This window comes from Dryobates pubescens, chromosome 9, assembly GCF_014839835.1.
Source record: "Dryobates pubescens isolate bDryPub1 chromosome 9, bDryPub1.pri, whole genome shotgun sequence".
Classification (NCBI taxonomy): domain Eukaryota; kingdom Metazoa; phylum Chordata; class Aves; order Piciformes; family Picidae; genus Dryobates; species Dryobates pubescens.
The window spans coordinates 14,023,185-14,044,811 of NC_071620.1; the positions used below are offsets into that span (position 1 = coordinate 14,023,185).

At 42.5% G+C, this 21,627-nt stretch overlaps 1 protein-coding gene across 16 annotated transcripts in view; it reads left to right on the forward strand.

Moving 5' to 3' along the window:
- PTPRM (protein tyrosine phosphatase receptor type M) overlaps positions 1 to 21,627 on the forward strand; it is a 514,813-nt gene that overhangs the window by 155,977 nt on the left and 337,209 nt on the right. For all 16 annotated transcript variants that reach the window (XM_054164442.1, XM_009909925.2, XM_054164443.1 and 13 more), the window contains exons 4-5: positions 11,832 to 11,910; positions 17,316 to 17,431. In XM_054164442.1, the coding sequence (XP_054020417.1) occupies positions 11,832 to 11,910; positions 17,316 to 17,431 (195 nt within the window). The remainder of the gene's footprint in view (positions 1 to 11,831; positions 11,911 to 17,315; positions 17,432 to 21,627) is intronic.

Sequence of the window (21,627 nt, forward strand, 5' to 3'; positions counted from 1 at the left end):
TTCTAAGGCTCTATGACCTTATTGAACAAAATTAAGTTCATTAAGGAGATCTTTAAGGAATTATAACTCTGAAATTATAGAGAACCATAGAATCATAAAGGTTGGAAAAGAGCTACAAAATCACTAAGTCTGACTGTTAACTCAGCACTGCCAAGTCCACCATTAAACTACATCCCTAAGTGCCACATCTACACGCTTTTTTAAACATTCCAGGGATGGTAACTCCACCACTCCCTTGGGCAGCCTCTTTCAGGGAAGAAATTGTTCCTAATATTCAAGCTAAACTTCCCCTGGGACAACCTGAGGACATTTACTCTTGTCCTGTTGCTTGTTAGCTGGGAGAACAGGCTTGGCCCCACCTCACTGCAACCTCCTTTCAGGGAGTTGTAGAGAGGCAGAAGGTCTTCCCTAAGCCTCCTTTTTTTCCAGGCTGACCATCCTTAGTTCCCTCAGTTGCTCCTCAGGAGATCTGTGCTCTAAACCCTTCACTAGCTTCATTGCTGGGTGGTTTGTTTGTTTTTTTTGACCTGATCCAACACCCCAAACATCCTTCTCATAGTGAGTGACAACATTTCAGGGTTATAATCTTTATACAGCTCAGGATTCTTTCCAACATTGTGGTGCTGGTCTCTATCGCTGCTGATTTGTGGGGGGAAAAAGAAAAGGGAACGAAAATGCCTCTCCCTAATGGCAACTGACTGGAAATTCAATTGTGCAGAGTGGATTAGATTGTGGAGTGAGTTTTTATCCAACTTCTAACGATGTACTTGTTTAAATCACATATTGTTATCACATGTATGCAAAGCGTTCCAAAGATTTAATAATTAAGAGTATTTTGTTCTCGTAGCACCAGTTAGCCAAGCTTTTTAATACCTTTCATGCAGGGTCTCCATTTCAAATTGACTCTTTGGAAGTACAGTTGCTGAACAGAGTAGTTAATTTCTTTTAGTCTGTGCTTTTCCTTTTACTAAGTAATTTTTTTGTGTGCGGGTTTCATCCCACATGAAAACTGCACCACTTCTATAAATCACAACCGTAACCTGCGCATAACAGCACTGATTGTAGTTTAATTGCTGCTTATTTTAACTTAAATTGTCAAGTATTCTGGTGATTAAGGATATATTTAATTCCATAATTAATGGTCTTCTAAGTGCTGCTGCTTAACATCTGCCTTTCACTTTAGGTTCTATCTACACTGCAGTCCAGTTCCTGATTACAGTTATAGTTGCACTAACAGTTTCAAGCTGCCAAACCCCTTCTCAGGGTCAAAGATTATCAGCACAACTTGGCCTTTTCTGCTGTGTCTCCTGGTCTCCAAGCTATTTGTTTCAAAGTAGCTGGGATGTTTCTACTGGAGCTGGTTTTATTTTTGTATTATCAAACCCCTTTAGGAGGTGTCCCGTGAGGGAACATTGCTTTCCTCTTTTGATTATGGGCCACAGCAGAAATGGTTTGCTTTGCTAAGCTCTTGTCTGCTTGATATACCTTAAGCAAGAGCATCAAGGAGTTTATCACTGAAATGGGGGTCAGTCTCTTCTCCCAGGTAAGAAGTGATAGGATGAGAGAAAATGGACTTATGTTGCACCACTGGAAGTTTAGATTGGATATTAGAAGAAACTTCTCTGCCATGTTTCTCAAACAGTGGAACAGGCTTTTCGGGGATGTGGTTGAAACTCCATCCCTGTAGGTATTTAAAAGAGGCAGAAGGACATGGTTTAACAGAATACTTGGCAGTTAGATAGTGGTTGCACTTGATGATCTTAAAGGTCTTTTCCAGCTGAAATGATTCTATGACTCTCTAAGTAACAGGACAAGAGGAATTATCCTCAAATTACGCTGGGTGAGGTTTACATTGGATATTAGGAGAACTTTCTTCCCTAAAGGTTTATCAAGCTCTGTAACAGGATGCCCAGGGAAGTAGTGGAGTGCCCATTCCTGGATTGGTTTAAAAGCCATGAAGATGTGGTACTAAATGGCATGGTTTAGTGATGACTTGGCTGTGCTGGCTTAATGGTTGGAATTTATGATCTGAAAAGTATCTTTGAACCCTTAAAATTGCATCATTTTTTGATTCTATTAAAGACATCCTGCAAACAAAACAAGGCTTCAGAGAATTGCTAAGACCTTTACCCTCCTCCTTACCTGAACAGAATTAATTTTTTAAACAGAAAAAAAGGAGGATCAAGTACAACATAGATTCTTGTGGGTAGTGGTGAATTTGGTTTTAGATTCTTGGGGAGTCTTTGGAGATTGAGAAGCTCTTAAATTGATGCTTTCAGGTACAAATCAGTCCTAAAGAGGTTGCTTCTCTGCTAAGAAGGTGTAGGTGTTTTGGGAGGTATTTCTATTTTCCCTAGTCTTGTGATATTTTTGTCCTCATTTAGATCTTTTAGCAGGAGGAAAATCTGTTGATTTCAAGGTTGTTTTCTTATTTTGTGTGTTTTAGAATGGAGAGTAATTTTTCCCCCCCTTTTTTCCTACTTAATGATTCTGAGACCAATTAGTAGTATCCTAGTTTCCTAGTTCTGTGATTTTAAGTATATTTTCTGCTTTTAAAACAGTTTTGGAGCTTTATAATATGCAGAATGCCATTCTGAGTGGTTGAGTCTGGTGAGTGGTTTGCATTCCTTGCTTCTAACCGTGCAAACAACCAATTAGCACAGCAGCATGACAAGTTACACCCTGCCCCCCTCTCAGTTGGTATCTTCAGAGTTATTTGCTTTTTACTTTGCTGGGAGTCAGGCATGGCAGCAGTGAGATGAAACAAATCTTGATTAAATAAAACAATCAACACCATGGTTTGTAAAACTAGAAATGGGATTGAAAGGATTAAAAATAGCTTCCAGTGGAGTGGTGCTGCTCTCTATGCCACTGCACCTTCTTTAAACCTTAAATTCCTAGGAAGCTGGAATGAGAAAATGGGGTAAGATCCTGGTAGTAATTCCCAATCTTTCTGAGTAAGGACAAAAAGGAATCATAGAACCATTGAAGATGGAAAAGAAGTCTAAGATCATCAAGTCCAAGCCTCCATGATGACTAGAATACGTGGCACTAGACTAGAAGTGACACATCTACTCATTTTTTTAGTACCTCCACCACCTCCCTGGGCAGCCTCTTCCAAAGTCTGACCACTCTTTCAGGGAAGAAATTATTCCTAATATTCATCTTAAACTTCCCCTGGCACAGTTTAAGGCCACTACCTCTTGTCCTGTCATTAGTTTCTTGAGAGAAGAGACCAACACTCATCTCAATATGATTTCCTTTCTGGTAGATGTAGAAAGCAATACAGTCTCCTCTCAACCTCCTCTTCCTTAAGCTAAATAATCCCAGCTCACTCAGATTCTCCACATAAGACATGCTCTCCAAACCCCTCACCAGCTTCATTGCCCTAGCATTATATGCTACCACTTCACACTGAGATGAGATTTACTCTTTACCATTCTGACATTTTCCCCTGTAAATTAGGAGTTTAGGGAATAAGAAGCCATAGATCCAACCTGCCTTTTCAAATCTGGACTTAAGCTTTCATTTGTTTCATAACTTGATTTGTACATGCTTTGCTCAGAGCCTGGCTCATGCAATGTGCTTAAGTCATTGAGCTGGGACAGGGAATTAAGCTTCTTGTGCAGTAAAGGTCAGGGTTACATGCTCATGTGTGTGTGTCGTATTCAGCTGCACACGTACGGTTCAGAATAAACGTTGAAATACATATTGCATTTTGACCCTGTGCCAGGCATCTTAAATAACTCTTCTTCATTGAGTTGAGTGATTTGGGAATAGTTATTTTGAGAAGAATATTCCAGGGCAAACCATATATCTAAACAGGGGGGAAAAAGAACAGCCTAGAAGTGGCCAAGAGAAAGCAGTGAGTGGGTTGTCGGGGGTTTTTTTGTCATATACACAAGGTTCTGTTATTTCCTCCCATCCCTTGTTCCTAAAACAAGAAAGCTTCTGGGAAATCAGTAGGAAAATGTAAATCAACAACTGATTTATTAACTAAAAGTGAAGAATAAAATCATAGAATTGTTTTGGTAGGAAAGACCTCCAAGATCATTGAGTGCTGCCATTAACCCAGCACTTCCAGGTCACCACTAAACCATGTGCCTCAGCACCAGATCTACACAGCTTTAAAATCCCTCCAGGGATGGGAACTCCATCACACTTACAGGATGCCCATTGCAGAAAATGTTCCTAATATCCAACCTAAACCTTCCCTGGTGCAACTTAAGGCCATTTCCTCTTCTCCTATCACTTGTTACTTGGAGAAGAGACCAACCCCCACCTTGCTACAGCCTGCTTTCAGGCAGTTGTAGAGAGTGAGAAGGCAATCCTCACCCTTCTTTTCTCCAGGCTAAACAATCCCAGTTCCCTCAGCCACTTCTGAGAGGTGCTCTAGACCCCTCTTGGCTTTGTTGCCCTTCTTTTGACATGCTCCAGCAATTGTGCACTTGTTAGATAGGACAGATGGCGCTCAACTGACCAATAAGGGATTCCACCCCATGGACAGCATCTTTAGCATCAAGCTGAAGGACCACCAGAGTGAAGCCTCCTCTTTAATGACCAGTGTCGCAGGAGGACTCTGTCAATTCTGCCATTGACCTTGATCAATGTGTTCCTGAATCCAGTTCCAGAATCCAGCTCCTGAATACGTTTCTCTTCTTCTGCTGACTCCAGTCTGTGACTTCCTCAGCACCTCATTTCCTTCTGTGCATCAGTGGTGACAATGGTGACATCATTGCCATCAGGAGTTGGATATTGCATTGTCTCTCTTTGTCTCTGTTTCATTGGATTGTTCTTCTTTCCATCCCAGCTAGTTTAGTTTCTTTCCCACCCCATCCATTTCTTGCCCTTCTTCCCTTTCTCTTTCATAGAGAGCTTCTGTCACTTGTCTAGTTGCCAGCTCAGCCCTGACCCTTGAGGGCCTGGAACCTCCCTTTATGTGGCTCTGACAAAGCAGTAGTCATTGTGATCATACATTGCTGATGAAGCAAGTAGTCCTGGAATTAGTCAAAAGCAGAACTCAGCCCACAGGGGTAGAAGGCAATGCCAAGTTTCTGGAGGGAAACCATGCTTAACACCTAGTGAAATCAAGACAAGGAAGTGGTGAAGCCTAACAGGCAGAGAAAAGAGCATGCTGTGGGCAGTGCATGGTGCATACAGGATTGCAGCCTGGTGCTAAATAGCTTTCTTACTACTCCTTTCTCTCGTGTTTTTGCCAAGTGCTATTTTTAAGCTGTGTGAAGTGGAGAGTGTTTATATTAGGTACAATCTAGCTTTTGACTAAAAGCCTTGTAATTTTACCCCGACAAAGGCAGGAATTTACGATGTGAGGTTGTGTAGCAACAAAACCTGTTTATTTCCATTGTTCTTCAGAACACAGAAGTTATCTTGAGCTGCACATTTTTCAGCAGTAAGCATTTCTGCTGCTGAGCAGCCCCTCTTTCTTTGTTCCTACGTAGCGAGGGGAAGTGTCAGGAATGAAAAGCTAATTTTGCTCTTCACTGAAGCAGGGAGGATCAGGGACAACGCAGGGCTAAACTACTTCCCTGGTTCCTGTTTGGCATGCCTGCCAGGGGGAGAATGGAGTAAAAGAGCTTGCAGGCAGAGTTTTTTCCTGAGCACATGAATTCAGTGTTTTAACCGGTTGTTTCCGGGCTGATAAGGTGGTGAAATAATAGGAGCAAAAAAAAAAAAAAAAAAGAAGAGCCTGAGGGCAGCCCAGTCTGACGTTGCTTGAGTATTGTCTTTGTTTTGACTGATGTCTTTTTTATATCCTGAAGTTGTTGCATCAGCTATGAGGAAAAGCGAAGTTTGGAGGTGGGAGTAAAAATGTGAGCTTTTACAAGAAAAGCAGCTAAACCATGAAATTATGGGGGGGAACCAACAAAAAAGATCAGAATCATAAAATGGTTTAGGTTAGAATAGACCTTAAAGATCATCTAGTTCCAACCCTCCTGCTATTGGCAGGGATACCTTTCACTAGACCAGGTTGCTCAAGGCTCCATCTAACACAGACTTGAACACTTCCAACAAGGTGGTGTCCACAACTTACTGGGGCAACCTGCTCCAGTGTATCACCACCTTCTGTTAAGAACTTTTTCCTAATATCCAGTCTAAATCTCCCCTCTTCCAGCCTAAAGCCATTCCCCTTCATTCTATCACTACAAGCCTTTGTAAACTATCCCTCCCCAGCTCTCCTGTAGCCCCCTTAGAACAGAATAGAAGAGAATTAACCAGGTTGGAAAAGACCTTTGAGATTGTCGAGTCCAGCCTATCACCCAACACCATCTAATCAGCTAAACCATGGCACCAAACGCCCCATCCAGTTTCTTCTTAAACACTTCCAGTGATGGTGACTCCACCACCTCTCTGGGTAGCACATTCCAATGGCCAATCATTCTCTCTATGAAGAACTTCTTCCTAACATCCAGCCTAAACCTGCCCTGGTGCAGCTTGAGACTGTGTCCTCTTGTTCTGGTGCTGGTTGCCTGGGAGAAGAGACCAACCCCCACCTGTCTACAACGTCCCTTCAGGTAGTTATAGACAGCAATAAGGTCTCCTCTGAGCCTCCTCTTCTCCAGGATAAGCTTGTTACAGTTTTAACACTCCCACCCTTGTTTGTGGTAGTGGGGAATATCAGTCTTTTTTTTTTTTTTCAAAATGCCACATCCCTTCAGGTACTGGAAGGCTGCTTTCAGGTCTCACTGGAGCCTTCTCCATTCTGAACAGACCCAATTCTTACAGTCTGATGTGAAATAAATTTCTGTGTTTCATTTCTAGTGAAACTCCTAGTAAAACTGGTTCAGACCTGTCTTGACACCTCTAATATCATAGAATCATAGAATGGCTTGAGTTGAAAGGGACCTTAAAGATTATGAAGTTCCAACCCCTCTGCATCCCACTGCATCAGGTTGCTGAAAGCCTAATCTTAAACACTTCCAGGGATGATGCACAGTATGAACTTTTAAGTTAATTACTGGGTTAGGAGAGGTGCCATGAGGGTAGTGAATCACTGCAACATATTGCCCAGAGAAGGTGTGGAGACTCCTAAGCCTGGAAGTGCTCAAAGCAAGGTTAGATGGGGCCCTGAGCAACCTGGTGTAATAGGAGGTGGTTCCACCATTCTGTGGTTCCACCATTCTGTGGTTCCATGATTCTGAGGTTCCATGATTCTGAGTGTTTCTAGGCCCATTCCTGAGCATGGTCCTTATTTACTAGGCTGCTCACTTACTACAAGTGTCATGTGAAAGATCAGTCTTCTTTTTACTGTAAAATAGGAAATAACTTAGTTAAAGAGTTATTTAAATCCATAATCTTCATTTATTAACTTAAATGATAACAAAAAGTATATAATTATGTTTGGATACAGCAGTTGATAGTATTTGAAAACCCGTGAATAGAATGGGTATTACAGAACCACAGAACAGTGGGAGTTGGAAAGGATCTCTGGAGATCATCTAGTCCAACTCCACTACTAAAGCAGGGTCACCCACAGCAGGTTGCCCAGTTTCTAATGTCCAGGTGGGTTTGGAATCTCTCCAGAGAAGGAAACTTTGAAGATGTTCTGTGTCCAGTTCTGGGCCCCTCAGTTTAGGAAGGATGTTGACTTGCTGGAACGAGTCCAGAGAAAAGCAACAAAGTTGGTGAGGGGTTTGGAACATAAGCCCTACGAGGAGAGGCTGAGGGAGCTGGGGTTGCTTAGCCTGGAGAAGAGGAGACTCAGGGGTGACCTTATTACTCTCTACAACTACCTACAAAGGGAGGTTGTAGACAGATGGATGTTGGTCTCTTCTCCCAGGCAAGCAGTACCAGAACAAGAGGACACAGTCTCAGGCTGCACCAGGGGAGATTCAGGCTGGATGTTAGAAAAAAGTTCTATACAGAAAGAGTGATTGCCCATTGGAATGGGCTGCCTGGGGAGGTGGTGGAGTCCCCATCACTGGAGGTTTTTAGGAGAAGACTTGACGGGGTACTTGGTGCTGTGGGTTAGTTGCTTGGGCGGTGTTGGATTGGTTGATGGGTTGGACGTGATGATCTTGAAGGTCTCTTCCAACCTGGTTTATTCTATGTATTCTATGTATTCTATGTATTCTATGTTGTGTCACTACTAGCTGTGGTGTCTTTTTCCATGTACTAAAAAATCCATATTTTGTGTGAGAAACTTATGATCATTAAAGCTGATATGAGCTTGGCACTTGCTTTTCATGGACATATGATTAAGCTAGCAATATTTCAATTTGTATTACTTTTCTTTGGAACATGCCCTCTTTAATGACAATAATTGTAATTTAATACTGTGTCCAGCTGGCAGTTTCTTGAATCATTGCCTGGCTTATTTGTGATAATGACGTTTTTGGAATGTTATCTAGAGATCACAGAATTGCAGCACGATGAGGCCTGGAAGAGACCACTGGAGATCATATAGTCCAAATCCTGTGTTAAAGCAGGGTCACCCACACCAGGTTGCCCAAGATCAAAATATCTGTGTGGGTTTGGAATCTCTCCAGAGAAGGAGACTCCACAACCTCTCTGGGCAGCCTGCTCCAGGGATCCAAGCTCCTGCAGAACCCTTTTGTCTTTTGGACTTTCCTTATTGCCATCTTGTTGCTGCCAGGTTCATCTTGGGGCAACACTGGCTGTCAGTTGAAATGTTTTTGTAGAGAGGAGACAAAACTAAAATGAAAAGACGTTATTTTCTTGTCACTCATGTAGACTTAAAGTCATATTTACAGCAATTTCCAGTGAGATTAGGAGAAATGGCCAGGGGCTTAGAAGATCATAGAATTATGGAATCATTTTGGTTGAAAGAGACCTTTAAGATTGTTCAGTCCAACCATTAACCTAACACTGCCAGGTCACCACTAAATCACGTCCCTCATCACCACATCTACACAGGTTTTCAATTCCTCAAACTATAGTGATGCCACCACTTCCCTGGACTACTTGTTCCAGGGATTGACAACCCTTTTGGGGAAGAAATTATTCCTCGTGTCCAATCTAAACCTCCCCTCAGGTTCATCCTGAGTTTCCTCTTGTTATATTGCTTCTTACTTGGGAGAAGAGTCTGTCCCTCACCTCCTTTAAGGTACTTGTATGTAGTGAGGCCTCCCTTCAGCCTCCTTTTCTCCAAGCTAAACAGCCCAAATTCCCTCAACCACTGCTCACAAGGCCTGTCCTCCAGACCCTTCACCAAGTACACTGCCCTACACTCCAGCACCTGAATGTCTTTCTTGTAGCGAGGATCCTAAAATCAAACACAGCAGTCAAGTTTTGACCTCACCAGTGCCGAACAGGGGGACAATCACTGCCCTACTCCTGCTGGCCACACTATTGCTGATTGAAGCCAGGATGCTGCTGGCCTTCTTGGCCAGTTGGGCACACACTGGCTCATATTTGGCTTAGTATTGACCAATACTCCCAGGTCCTTTTCCACTGGACAGCTTTCTTATATCTGAGAAAGACAGAATTGAAGGCAGACACAGGAGCTGGTGGGAAATTTGCTCACCTCAAGGTTTATTTTAAGTCCAGAATGGGTGCTCTGCCGGTGTTTATTCAGCACCAGGAAATGGAGGTAGGGAGCCATTTGTTTTCCTTGTGACATGTTTGCATTCAGTATCATTCTGCTGAAGTAATCGCACTGAAGTAGATGGTTTGTAATGTCCTTCTGCAACTGCTTCAAGGTTGAGCACAGCATAGGTGTGTAAAACGGTTTCTAAACTTTGTCTTCCTCAGTTTAGTTCCTGGGACTAGTTAGCAGAGGTAAGTAGAGTTGACTGAATAAATCACAACCTGGATCTGAGGGTGAGGGAACTGGAATTATTTAGGCTAGAGAAGAGGAGGCTGAGGGGAGACCTTATTGCTCTTTACAACTCCCTGAAAGGAGGTTGTATTGAGGTGAGTGTTGATCTCTTCTCCCTAGTATCAGGTGATAGAACAAAAGGAAATGGCCTGAAGGTGTGCCAGGGGAGGTTTAAATTGGAGATTAGGAAAAATTTATTTCCTGAAAGAGTGGTCAGGCATTGGAACAGGCTGCCCAGGTGGAGTCACCATCCCTGGAGGTGTTCAGGAAATGTGTGGACTTGGCAATTCAGGACATGGTTTAATGGCCATGGAGGTCTTAGGTTGGTGGCTGAACTTGATCTTAAAAGTCTCTTCCAAACCAACTAATTTTCTGATTCTATTATTCTTGAGTGTTGATTTGGAAATGTACCTGCTGACATTGCTGGGGTGTTTTTGTCTATTCCACAGAAACATTCTTGGGATGTTCAAAGCTCAGGCTGCCAATGTTTGGAGAGGTTTACTTTGCGGTGTGCTTAAATCAGGTGACAAGAACGGTCCATTTATTTTGTGCCCTATTTATAGGCATTAAACAAACCACAGCAAATGGATCTGCTTTGCTTAATTCACTACATTTGGCAGAAGATTAAGAGCATGGAAAAGACATTTCTTAAAAATAGGTATGACTTTGATGCCATGCAAATCTCTGTGCACTGCAGAGCTGTAACTTTAAATCCAAGCAAGAGTTTACTTTACAAGACAAAGAACTGAAACTAAAATATGAATCTGAAGATTATTATTAGGTAACTACTTTGGCAGACTGAAAATTGGAGGGATTTGGTTATTTCTTATCATGATGACTCTCATAAATCTCTAAGAATAGTACAAATACAAAAAAAAAAGAAGAAAGACAAAAGAAAAAAGAAAGAACAGCATACTTTGAGAGGTTTGGATTGTACTGTTTTCACAGAATCACAGAATTGTTGGGGTTGGAGGGGACTTTAAAGATCATCTACACCAAACCATCTGCTGTGGGCATGGACACCTTTCACTAGACCAGGTCACTCAAGGCCTTATCCAACCTGTCCCTGAACAACTCCAGGCAGGAGGCATCCACAACTTCCCTGTGCAATCTGTCCCAGTGTCTCACCACTCTCACTGTAAAGCATTTCTTTCTAATATCCATCCTAAATCTGCCCTCCTCAAGCTTCAGTCCATTCCCTCTTGTGCTATCACCACAAGCACACATAAAAAGTCCCTTTCCAGATTTCTTTTAGGCCCTTTTCTTGTACTAGAAATTTGCTATACAGTCTCTCCAGAGCCTTCTCTTCTCCAGGCTGAGCAGTCCCAACTCTCACAGCCTGTCCTCATAGGGTTGGTTCTCTGATCATCATCGTGGCCATCCTCTGGACCCATTCCAACAAGTAGTTCAATGCCCTTCTTTTGTTGGGGGCACTAGAACTGGAGAGAGTAGTCCAACTGGGGTCTCATGAAAGCAGAGTAGAGGGGGAGAATCACCTCACTCATCCTGCTGGTCACACTTCTTCTGAAGCAGCCCAGAATAAATGGCTGGCCTTCTGGCCTTCAACATTGCTGGTTCATGTTGAGTTTTCCATCAACCCACACCTCAAGTCCTTCTCCTCAAGACTGCTTTCAAGCCACTCCTCACTGAGCCTGTATTTGTGCATGGAATTGCCCTCACTTAGGTGCAGGAGCTTGCATTTGGCTTTGATGAACTTCACAAGGTTGGCATGGAGCCACCTGCCAAGCCTGTCCAGGTCCCTCTGCGTGGCAGTTCTTCCCTCCAGTGTGTCAGCTGGACCACAGAGTTTGGTGTCATCTACAAGCTTGCTGCCAGTGGACTCAACTCTACTGTCCATATTGCCAACCAAGATGTTAAACAGATATTTCATGATGTTCTCAACATGTTAAAAAGGTTGACACATTTTTCCATCACAGAATAATTTTATAATCCCTGTGTTACAAAGCTGATAACTAAAATCCTCTTCTTCTTTTTCTTTTCCTTTTATTTTTTTTTCCCTCATGCTTCTCAGGTTGTTTTTGAAGTGGTCACTTTGGGTCACCCAGGATATGTGGCTATCGATGAAGTGAAGGTTTTAGGACATCCATGTAGTAAGTACCTGTCTGCTGTTTTAAAGCCATGCCCTAAAAAGAGTGTGCCACTATGTTTCAATAAACATGAAAGCAGAAGAGAAGGAAAATGTCAGAAAACAATGTCACTGCTAGAAATACAGGCTGAGCGTGTACAGAATGTTCTAGCATCTGAGTACTGCACCTTATGGGCTTTAAGAGCATCTCTTGTAAGCACCTTGTGTACAGCCCTTGGCATGAGCCCCAGACCCTAACCAAGCTGTTTAATGACACTTTCATAACAAAAATCATCAAGATCAAGCTGCGCCAGGGGAGGTTTAGACTGGAGGTGAGGAGAAAGTTCTTCACCGAGCGAGTCGTTCGTCATTGGAATGTGCTGCCCAGGGAGGTGGTGGAGTCACCGTCCCTGGAGGTGTTCAAGAGGAGATTGGACGTGGCACTTGGTGCCATGGTCTAGTCATGAGGTCTGTGGAGACAGGTTGGACTTGATGATCCTCGAGGTCTCTTCCAACCTTAGTTATACTGTGATAGTGTGAAGATTTGTTGATGAGTTTTCTGTCTGCAACAAAATGTCACTGCAGCCACCAGCTAAGACATTAGTGAGAGCAGATGAACAGCACAAGATCTGAATACACATGGGTTTTCTTTTTCCAGTGCATATGAGGAAGAAAACTCAGATGTTTGAGGATTGAATCATGCTGCATGAGATGATTTAGGGTACTTGTCCAGGATAAAGGCTCAATTTCTGCACTGTTTTACTTCCTCATGTATTTATCTCATTATTAAGGAAATGCAATGCTTCATTATCCTAAATCCTTTTAAGAGGATGTAACTGAACAGGTGAATTAGCTATACAATTATATCATACATTTGCTGTTTGTTAAATAAGATGTATTGAGATCATACATGGCATTGTAGGTTATAATCTTATTGTCCAATCTTGGACTTTTTGGCCAAGAAGTCCAATGGTCTCCTGGGGTGCATTAAGAAGAGTATCATCAGCAGGGTGGAAGAGGTTTTCCTCTCACTGGACTCTGCCCTAGCAAGGCCACATCTCAAATACAGGAGCCAATTCTGGGTTTCCAAGTTCAAGAGAGACATGAAACTACTGGAGAGAGCCCAGTGAAGGCTACAAAGATGCTGATGGGACTGGAGCATCTCTGTGACGAGGAAAGGCTGAGAGACCTGGGGCTGTTTAGCCTGGAGAAGAGCAGACTGAGAGGGGATCTTGTCAATGCTTATCAATAGTTGAAGGGCAGGGGACAAGAGGATAGGTCCACACCCTTTTCACTGGTGCCCAGTGACAGAACAAGGGACAACAGGTACAAACTGGAACCCAGAAGGTTCTGTCTGAACATGAGGATAAAATTCTGCCATGTGAATTTGCCATGAGGAAGAACTTGCCACGAGGCATCAGTGTGCTCTTGTGGCCAAGAAGGCCAGTGGTCTCCAGAGGTTCATTAAGACAGGTGTGACCAGCAAGTCAAGGGAGGTTCTCCTCCCCATCTACTCCACCCACATCTACTCTACTCACATCTGGAATACTGGGTCCAGTTCTAGGCTCCCCAGGTCAAGAAAGAAAGAACTACTAGATAGAGTCTAGTGGCAAAGATGCTGAGGCACCTGGAGCATCTCTATGAGGAGGAAAGGCTGAGAGACCTGGGGCTGCTTGGACTAGAGAAGAGCATCCTGAGAAGGAAACTTCTCAGTGTTGGTTAATAGTTAAAGGGTAAGGAACAAGAGGATGGGGTCAGATTCTTCTTAGTGGCAGGACAAGAGGGAACAGATGCAAGCTGCAACCCAGGAGGTTCCACCTAAATGAAAAGAGAAAATTTTGCTGTGAGGGTGCCAGAGCCCTGGATCAGGCTGCCCACAGAGGTGGAGTCTTCTTCTCTTGAGAGATTCCAAACCCACCTGGACATTGTGATTCCAGGGAACATGCTGTGAGTGACCCTGCTTTAGCAAGGAGGTTGGGCTAGATGATCCCCAGAAGCCCCTTCCAACTCCTACCATACCATTCTGTGAAATGACTGTCTGGGGGAAAAGACACCGACTTCTGTGCAGTAGTTTAACTTCCTCTTATACACTGTTCTGCTTGTATGCATTCCTTGGGGCTTGCAAGGAAAAGCTGTGATTTAAAATAAAAAGTGTTTTATTGGTTAGCACCAGAGCACCTCATAAAAATAGTTTTAGTGTTAGTGGCAAGAAGACTCAGACATTCCTTCACATGCAGAGACATTTATGCAGAATCAGCAGCTGTTATTTCTGAATCACTTACTTCTAATAAACACAACGGGTCTCATGTTGTTAGACAGCATTTGTGCTGCTGTGTTTCTGAATTTATGTCTTTGCTTCAGGTGGGAGAAGCCTAAAGCAGCACTTTATCAGCTTAATAATTTTGGTTGTACAGATTTTGAGAGGTTTGATCTGTGCATTTGTACCAATCATTTCTCCCAACCTGCAAGTACTGTTCTTCATGTGGAGATTGAGTTATACCTCACAGCGTGTGGAGTTCTAACGTGGCAGTCCTAAAATGCAAAAGCTTTAATGAAAAACTCTTTGATGAAGTAATTAAAATGTTAGGAATTAAAACATCAAACCAGTTACATTGTCTAAAAAAAAAATCCCCAAACAAATAAACAAAAAAAACCCACCCACAACAGCAACAAAAAACCCCACCTTGAAACAGTGTGAAAATTGGAATAGAGCTACTATGTGTCTAAAACAGTGCAAGACTGGTGATGTTATTCTTTATATATATTTCCAGGAAAAATACTTTGGGAATTATTAACTCCTTAAACCAAAATTGAAAGGGAAGGCAGTTGTCAGGGCAGTTAAGGACAAAGATCTCCAGGGATGGGGCCTCAAGCACCTCCCAAAATGGGAGATGTAAGCGTGTAGGAAGGAAAGGAATGGGTAGTTGGTTGAGGTTTGTCTTGAATATGTAGAATCATAGAATCAGAGTGTTTTCTGTTGGAAAAGGTCTCTAAGATAATTCAGTTCAAGTGTCAACCCCAAACCACCATGTCCATTAGCCATGTCCCAGACTGCCATGTCCACACATTTCTTGAACACCTCCAGGGATGGTGACTCCACCATTTCCCTGCGCAGCCTGTTCCAGATCCTGACCACTCTTTCAGTAAAGAATTTTTTCCCTAATATCCAACCTAAAACTTCCCTGTGTGTGGTTCTCTTTGTTCATAAAACTTAACACCCCTCTCCACTCAGGCCATGCCTGGTAATTCAGAATTGCCATTTCTCCAGTGTTCAGAAAAGCTGAGGAAAAAATGAGTGGGGTAAAATAATGACTGAGAAGTAGAGAACGCACAGAATACCATCACAGTGAGAGCTGAAGTGACCTCTGGAGATCATCTAGTCCAACCCCCCTGCTAAAGCAGGGCCAACTAGCAGATTGCACAGGATCACAAAATCCAGCTGGTTTTGGAACCTTTCCACAGGAGACTCCACAACCTCTCTGGGCAACCTGCTTCAGTGATCTGGCACCTTTACTTTAAAGAACTTTTCCCTTATGTTCGCATGGAAGCTCCTGTGTCCCAGTTTGTGGCTGTTGCCCCTTGTCTGTCATTGGGCACTGCTGAAAAGAGTCTAGCTCCATCCTCTTGACTTCCACTCTTTGTATATTGATCAGCACTGAGAAGATCAAGACCACTCATAACTCACTGAAGAATTTTTCTGGATAGTCAGACATCTGATAGGCAAAGTGGCTGAGTTCACCCCAAAGTCTGACTATCCTAACTTGGAAGTGTTTAAGAAAATAAAATTGCAGTAAGGGCTGATACCACAAAGAAATTCCTCTCTTAGCTATTATTTTAGGAGTTGTTATTCCATCTTCTCCTCCTTACATTGCCTTTCTCTAGACATTTAAGCAATGTTTTCTTGAATTCTAATAGCTGGTTATTTATAAATTCCTTAAAACTGTGATTTCTCCCAGTGATAAAGTCTTTTAAGAAAACGTCAGCAACACTTTAAATGCTTGTGAACCTCTGCTAGACAGTGTATGTTTAGTTTGCCAGTTTACTGTAGGTGCTAATATTTGATGTCTGAAAGCAATGTGCTGAGCCTGGCTTATCTGCTAGCACAGACAGTACAAAAACTTCCCCTAGCCTGTGGTAGGATTTGGATGGTTAAGGAATGCTGCCTTTTCAAGGAGGAATTCTGGATGAAATTTCTTGATTTTTCTCTGCCATATGGTTAACTCTTTCCAGTAAAACAAAAATACACAGTCTCTTTCCTCATTCAATGGACACAGTTCTTTTAGGAGTATCTATTTTGAGACCCACCTGCAGTGCTGGGTCCAGCTCTGGAACTCCCAAAACAGGAAGGACCTGAAACTGTTAGGAAGGGTCCCAGAGAGGTCAGAAATGTGATTAGAGGGCTGGAAGACCTCTGCTATGAAGACAGGCTAAGAGAGCTGGGGTTGTTCAGCCTGGAGTAAAGAAGGCTCCAGGGAGATCTTATAGTGGTCTTCCAACATTTGAAGAGGACTACAGGACAGCAGCAGAGTGACTTTTGACAAAGGAATGGAGTGACAGAATGAGGGATAATGGGTCCAAACTGGAAGAGACTGGATTGAGTTTAGATATTAGGAAGAAATTCTTATGAGGGTGGTGAGGCTCTGGAAAAGATTGCTAATAGAAGTGGAGCCTCCAAGTATACAAGCCAAAGGCAGGTTGGCAGGGGCCTTGAGTAACCTGGTCTAGTAGCAGGTGTCCCTGTCCATGGCACAGGAGATGGAACTCAGCATTGGTGAGGCCACACATGAAATATTTGGTTCAGTTTTGGACCCCTCACTATGAGAAGGACATTGAGGTGATGAAGCATCTCCAGAGAAGGGGAATGAAGCTGGTGAAGCATCTAGAGCAGAAGTCTTGTGATAAGTGACTGAGGGAACTGGAGCTGTTTAGCCCAGAAAAAGGGAGGATTAGGAAAGACCTTCTCACTCTCTACAACTTTCAGAAAGGAGATTTTATGACATGAGGGTCATTCTCTTCTTCCAAGAAACAATCAAAAAGATGATAAGAAATGACCTCAAGTTGCAGCAGTGGAGGTTTAGGTTGGATATTAGGAAAAATGTCTTTGCTGAAGAGTAGTTAAGCCCCAGAAAAGGCTGCCCAGAGAGGTGGTAGACTTGCCATCCCTGGAAGTGTTAAAAAAAATGTAGATGAGATGTTAAGGGATAGAGTGCCCTGGAAGTGTTGGATTAATGGTTTGATTAGAGGCCTTTTCCAACTTTAGTGATTCCATGATTCTGAGTTGTGGAGTAGGGATACAAAAGAAACCAACCTAAAAATCTAACGTCTAGTCAGCGATTTGAACCTTTCAAAGCAGGACTGTTTCATTTGGTGTGTTATTCACACTCAACACTTCCACAGTGCATAACTAAATCCTTTATCCTCTCTCAACAGCAAAAACTCCTCATTTCTTGCGTCTTCAGAGCGTGGAAGTCAATGCAGGACAGTTTGCTACTTTTCAGTGCACTGCCAATGGTGGAACAGACTCAAGCGACAGACTCTGGTTGCAGGTAATTTCTTTCATAACGCACTGAGATCTGAGGAGATGGGAGTCCATCACTCTGAATGGAATGTAGAAGACAAATGTCTTCATTTAAAGAATGGGCAGAAATAATTTCATACCCAAAGGAATTAAAATAAAGATGCTCTTGTTGAATTGGAAAGACAGAATTATAGTCAAAAAATATACAGGGAAATGCAGAGCACATCAATGCTTAACACCTCATACATGTAGAGTATACATGAAAACCCCCAAAACCTTCCACCAACCAGACTAAACCACAAGCCCCAGTGCTCTTTTAAGTCTGTCATATGTTCCCCCTTCCCCCACCCATCAAGTCCCACACACCACCCCCTTGCCTCCTTCGATGAAGAAGGCTAAAATTGTGCAGTAAAAATTATTCAGGCCTCTCAAGGCCACAGCCAGGCTTACTCCCCCATGTTTACCAGATAGGGACACCCTCCAGAAAGCTGAAAGGAGAGAGAAAAGAAACAAATTCTGTCTTGCTGCCAACTTATAAAGAGCAGAATTATGGGATTGAATAACACAACTACAAATTCCTGGGTACACCTCCTGGACTGTCTAGCCCCTGGAGGACTACAACTTGGTGGCTTTTTTAAAGGAGGCAAAAAGCCTCAAACTGCCATGACAAAATGCTAGAGCTGTCAATTCCATCATTATGAGATTTTATAGATCCTGTGAACTCCTGTGTAGTTGGTGCTCTGTTGTAGGAAGTAATCCTGGAAGATTTTCCTCTCTTGTTTCCCAAGGAGGAATACAGGACTTTTTCATAAGTCTATGCTGGCTAACTGCAACATGAACCATCATCATTTTCTGGGCTTGTCTTTTACTCTGTCTAGTAATTTCAGCTAAATCTGTGTTCTTTTTAAGTCTGGAAAACACTTCCAGTACTTCCCATGTTCCCTCTTTTTGTACTTTAAGAGAGCCTACAGGAAAGATGGGGAGAGACTCTGTCAGGCAGTGTTGTGGTAGGATGAGGGGTAATGATTTTGAAGTAAAAGAGGGAAGATTTAGATTATATATTAGGAAGAACTTCAGTGTGAGGGTGGTGAGACACTGGAACAAGTTGCCCAGGGAAGTTGTGGATACCCCATTCCAGGAAATATTGCAGGGCTTGACAAGGCTTTGAGCATCACAATTTAGTTGAAGATGTTCCTGCTGAGTGCAGTAGGGTCCCTTACAACCTAAACTATTCCATGATTTAATAAAATCTGTTCAAATCTGGTCTGCTTTATAGAGCCAAAAAATCTCACCTATGCTCACTGAGTCAATTTTGGGTTTTTTACTTATTCAGTTACTCAGTTTCTAGATGCCAGATCTTGACTTAAGGATTGTCTCCAGCTCCTTTCAGTAAAGTCAGTCTCAGAATCACAGAATGCCAGGTTGGAAGGGACCCCCAGAATTATCTGGTCCTGCCTTGATCCATGTGTGTAACCTCCACAACCATGCATCTTACTTCATCAGTTTTAATATTGGGGGTGTAGGTTTAACTGCTGTCTTACTGCCATCATCCCAGAGTTGTCTGTTCTCTACAGCAACCAGTAGTCTGCATTTGGACAGCAATAGGGACAGATAAGCATCTAGGTCTCTGTGCTTTCCATACATGAAAAGCAACGTGCTAGAATTGGTGCATTGTGAGAAAGCCATGAAGATGCCTAAAACAATGCATGAAGACATCAGTCAGATGAAACTGCAGTGTATGGAGAAGAAAGGATGGAAGAAATTGATGCAGTAATTGCTGGTGGGGCTTATAGAAGAAATTTTTGTGGTTTAAAGAATTTAAGGCTTTTACTGTATCAAGTGATAGAATGAGAGGAAATGCCCTGAAATTGTGCCAGGGGAGGTTTATGTTGCATATTAGGAAAAATTTCTTTGCTGAAAGAGTGGCAGGAATTGGAACAGGCTGCCCAGGAAGGTGGTGGAGTCATCCCTGGAGGTGTTCAAGAAACATGCAGACATGAGACTTTGAGACATTGTCCATGGTGGTCTTAGGTTGACACTTGGACTTGACGATCTTAGAGACCTTTTCCAACTGAATCAATTATATGATTCAATGAGGCCCATGAGGCAAAATTTCAGCAAGCATTTTGGAACTTATATAATTTTGACAAATTAGCTGAAGAGTCATAAAAAAACTAGCACAGAAACAAGTTAAGTAAAACCACATGAGAAGCAAGGACTCTTATTTATCTGCATATGTTTATCTGTCTCTCTATATAGGTCCTTCCTGAAAGACGCTGTTTTTATTTGGTGATATATGACTTTCTACATTTGAAAAACCCATGCAAATGGGGATTCTCAACCTCTGTCCTGGCAAAAAGCTGGTATTTCTTCAACACTCCAGCCCTTTCCAACCAGAATTACAGTGCTGAGTTAGTAGAATTCACATCCTGTCTTTCCTAAGCCTTTGAAATTTTCTGAAAGAATAATTTGTCCAGTCATAAAAAGAAGTTTATCATGTATGGGAAAACAAGGGGTTGCCATTTCATTATCATAACCTTTTAGGAACCTTTGGACTTTTATATATCTATATCTATATCTATATCTATATCTATATCTATATCTATATTTATTTATATATATATATATATATATAAAATTGAATGTAGAACTCAGTGTAGGGAAATCCTGGTTGCATCCAGCTTTTCCATAGGATAGTAGAAATCATTTTTAACTTTTTTCCCTGTGGAATTCAGGACACCTTTACATTCTTTTCAAGCCTGGAATGTGATTTCTTTATTTCAGAGATGAAATATCCATCTAGATTTTTATCTTATCATTTTGTTTGGAAGAGACCTTTAAGATCATCAGGTTTAACTGCTAACCCAGCACTCCCTGGTCACCATTAAACTGTCTGTCAGCACTACATCTACAGAGCTTTGAAACTCCTCCAGAGAGGGGGGCTGTACACTGCCCTGGGTCTAAGCACTCTTTATTGAGAGTCTTTTCCTAATGTCCAACCTAAACCTCCCCTGGCACAACCTGAGACCATTTCTTCTTGATCTATCACTTTTTCCTTGGGAGAAGAGACCAGTCTCCACTTTGCTCCAACCTCCTTTCAGAGTGTTGTGGAGAGTGAGAGGGTTTCCCCTGAGCCTCCCTTTCTCCAGGATGACCATCCTTAGTTCCCCCAGTTCCTCCTCAGGAGACTTGGGCTCTAGACCCTTTACCAGCTTTTTTGCCTTTCCCTGGACACAACCCAGGACCTCAATGTCCTTTCTGGATTGTGAGGCCCAAAACTGAACCTGGTATTCAAGGTGTGTCCTCACCAGTGCTGAATACAAGGGGAAAATCACTGCCCTGGTGCTGTTGACCACACCATTGCTGATCGAAGCCAGGATACTGTTGGCCTTCTTGGCCAGTTGGGCACATGCTGGCTCATCTTCAGCCAGCTCTCAACCAACACCCCACAATAATAAAAACTCAATCTTCTTACCAGCAGTATCAATTCCAGAGTATCTTTGCTGAGCTTAGTTAAATGATTCCTTGTTTATTCATGATGATGAGATATTTTTCTCTGTGGATGAAGGGTAAGAAAGTACTGACAGATTGACTTTTTGGGGTGTTTATCTTCCTGCAGAACCACTGTTTATTTTTTTCCTGCCCATATAACTGCAGGTCCCTCTGGTAATCACTCCAAGGTTGTGTAAATTCCAGATGTGCCTTAGTGTAAGAACATTTTCAAAGTTAACAGCATCTCCTGGTTGTCTTGGATTTATTTTTCTGCTTGCTTGCCCATTTCCACAGATGTCTGCTGCTGCTTACAGTAAGACTGAGCAGACAGCTCCAAGTGTGGGATGCTGCAAACTAAGGCTCTGAGCTACAGTTCCCAACTGGATTAGCTGTATTTTTGTGTTCTGGGTCAGTATAGGGTAACAAATCCCTAGGCTTTTCTGTTCTCTATCAATCAACTTACACCATCTGGTTTCATGGTATGATCTTGAAGAATTTTGTTGCGCCTGCTTATGGCATCCCATGACACTGCTACAGGACCATGATTGCAATGTAGATATCTATAATAGTCATCAGAAAACAGGGTGTCTTCTGCATCATACAACTGGTTAAATGCACCTTAAAGGTTCTTTTGCTCCCAGTAACAGTTGAACCAATATTCAGCTGCAAAGCATCTTCACAGAAGTCATTCAGATTTACACCAGAGCCAGAATAAAATGTAAACCATTCTCT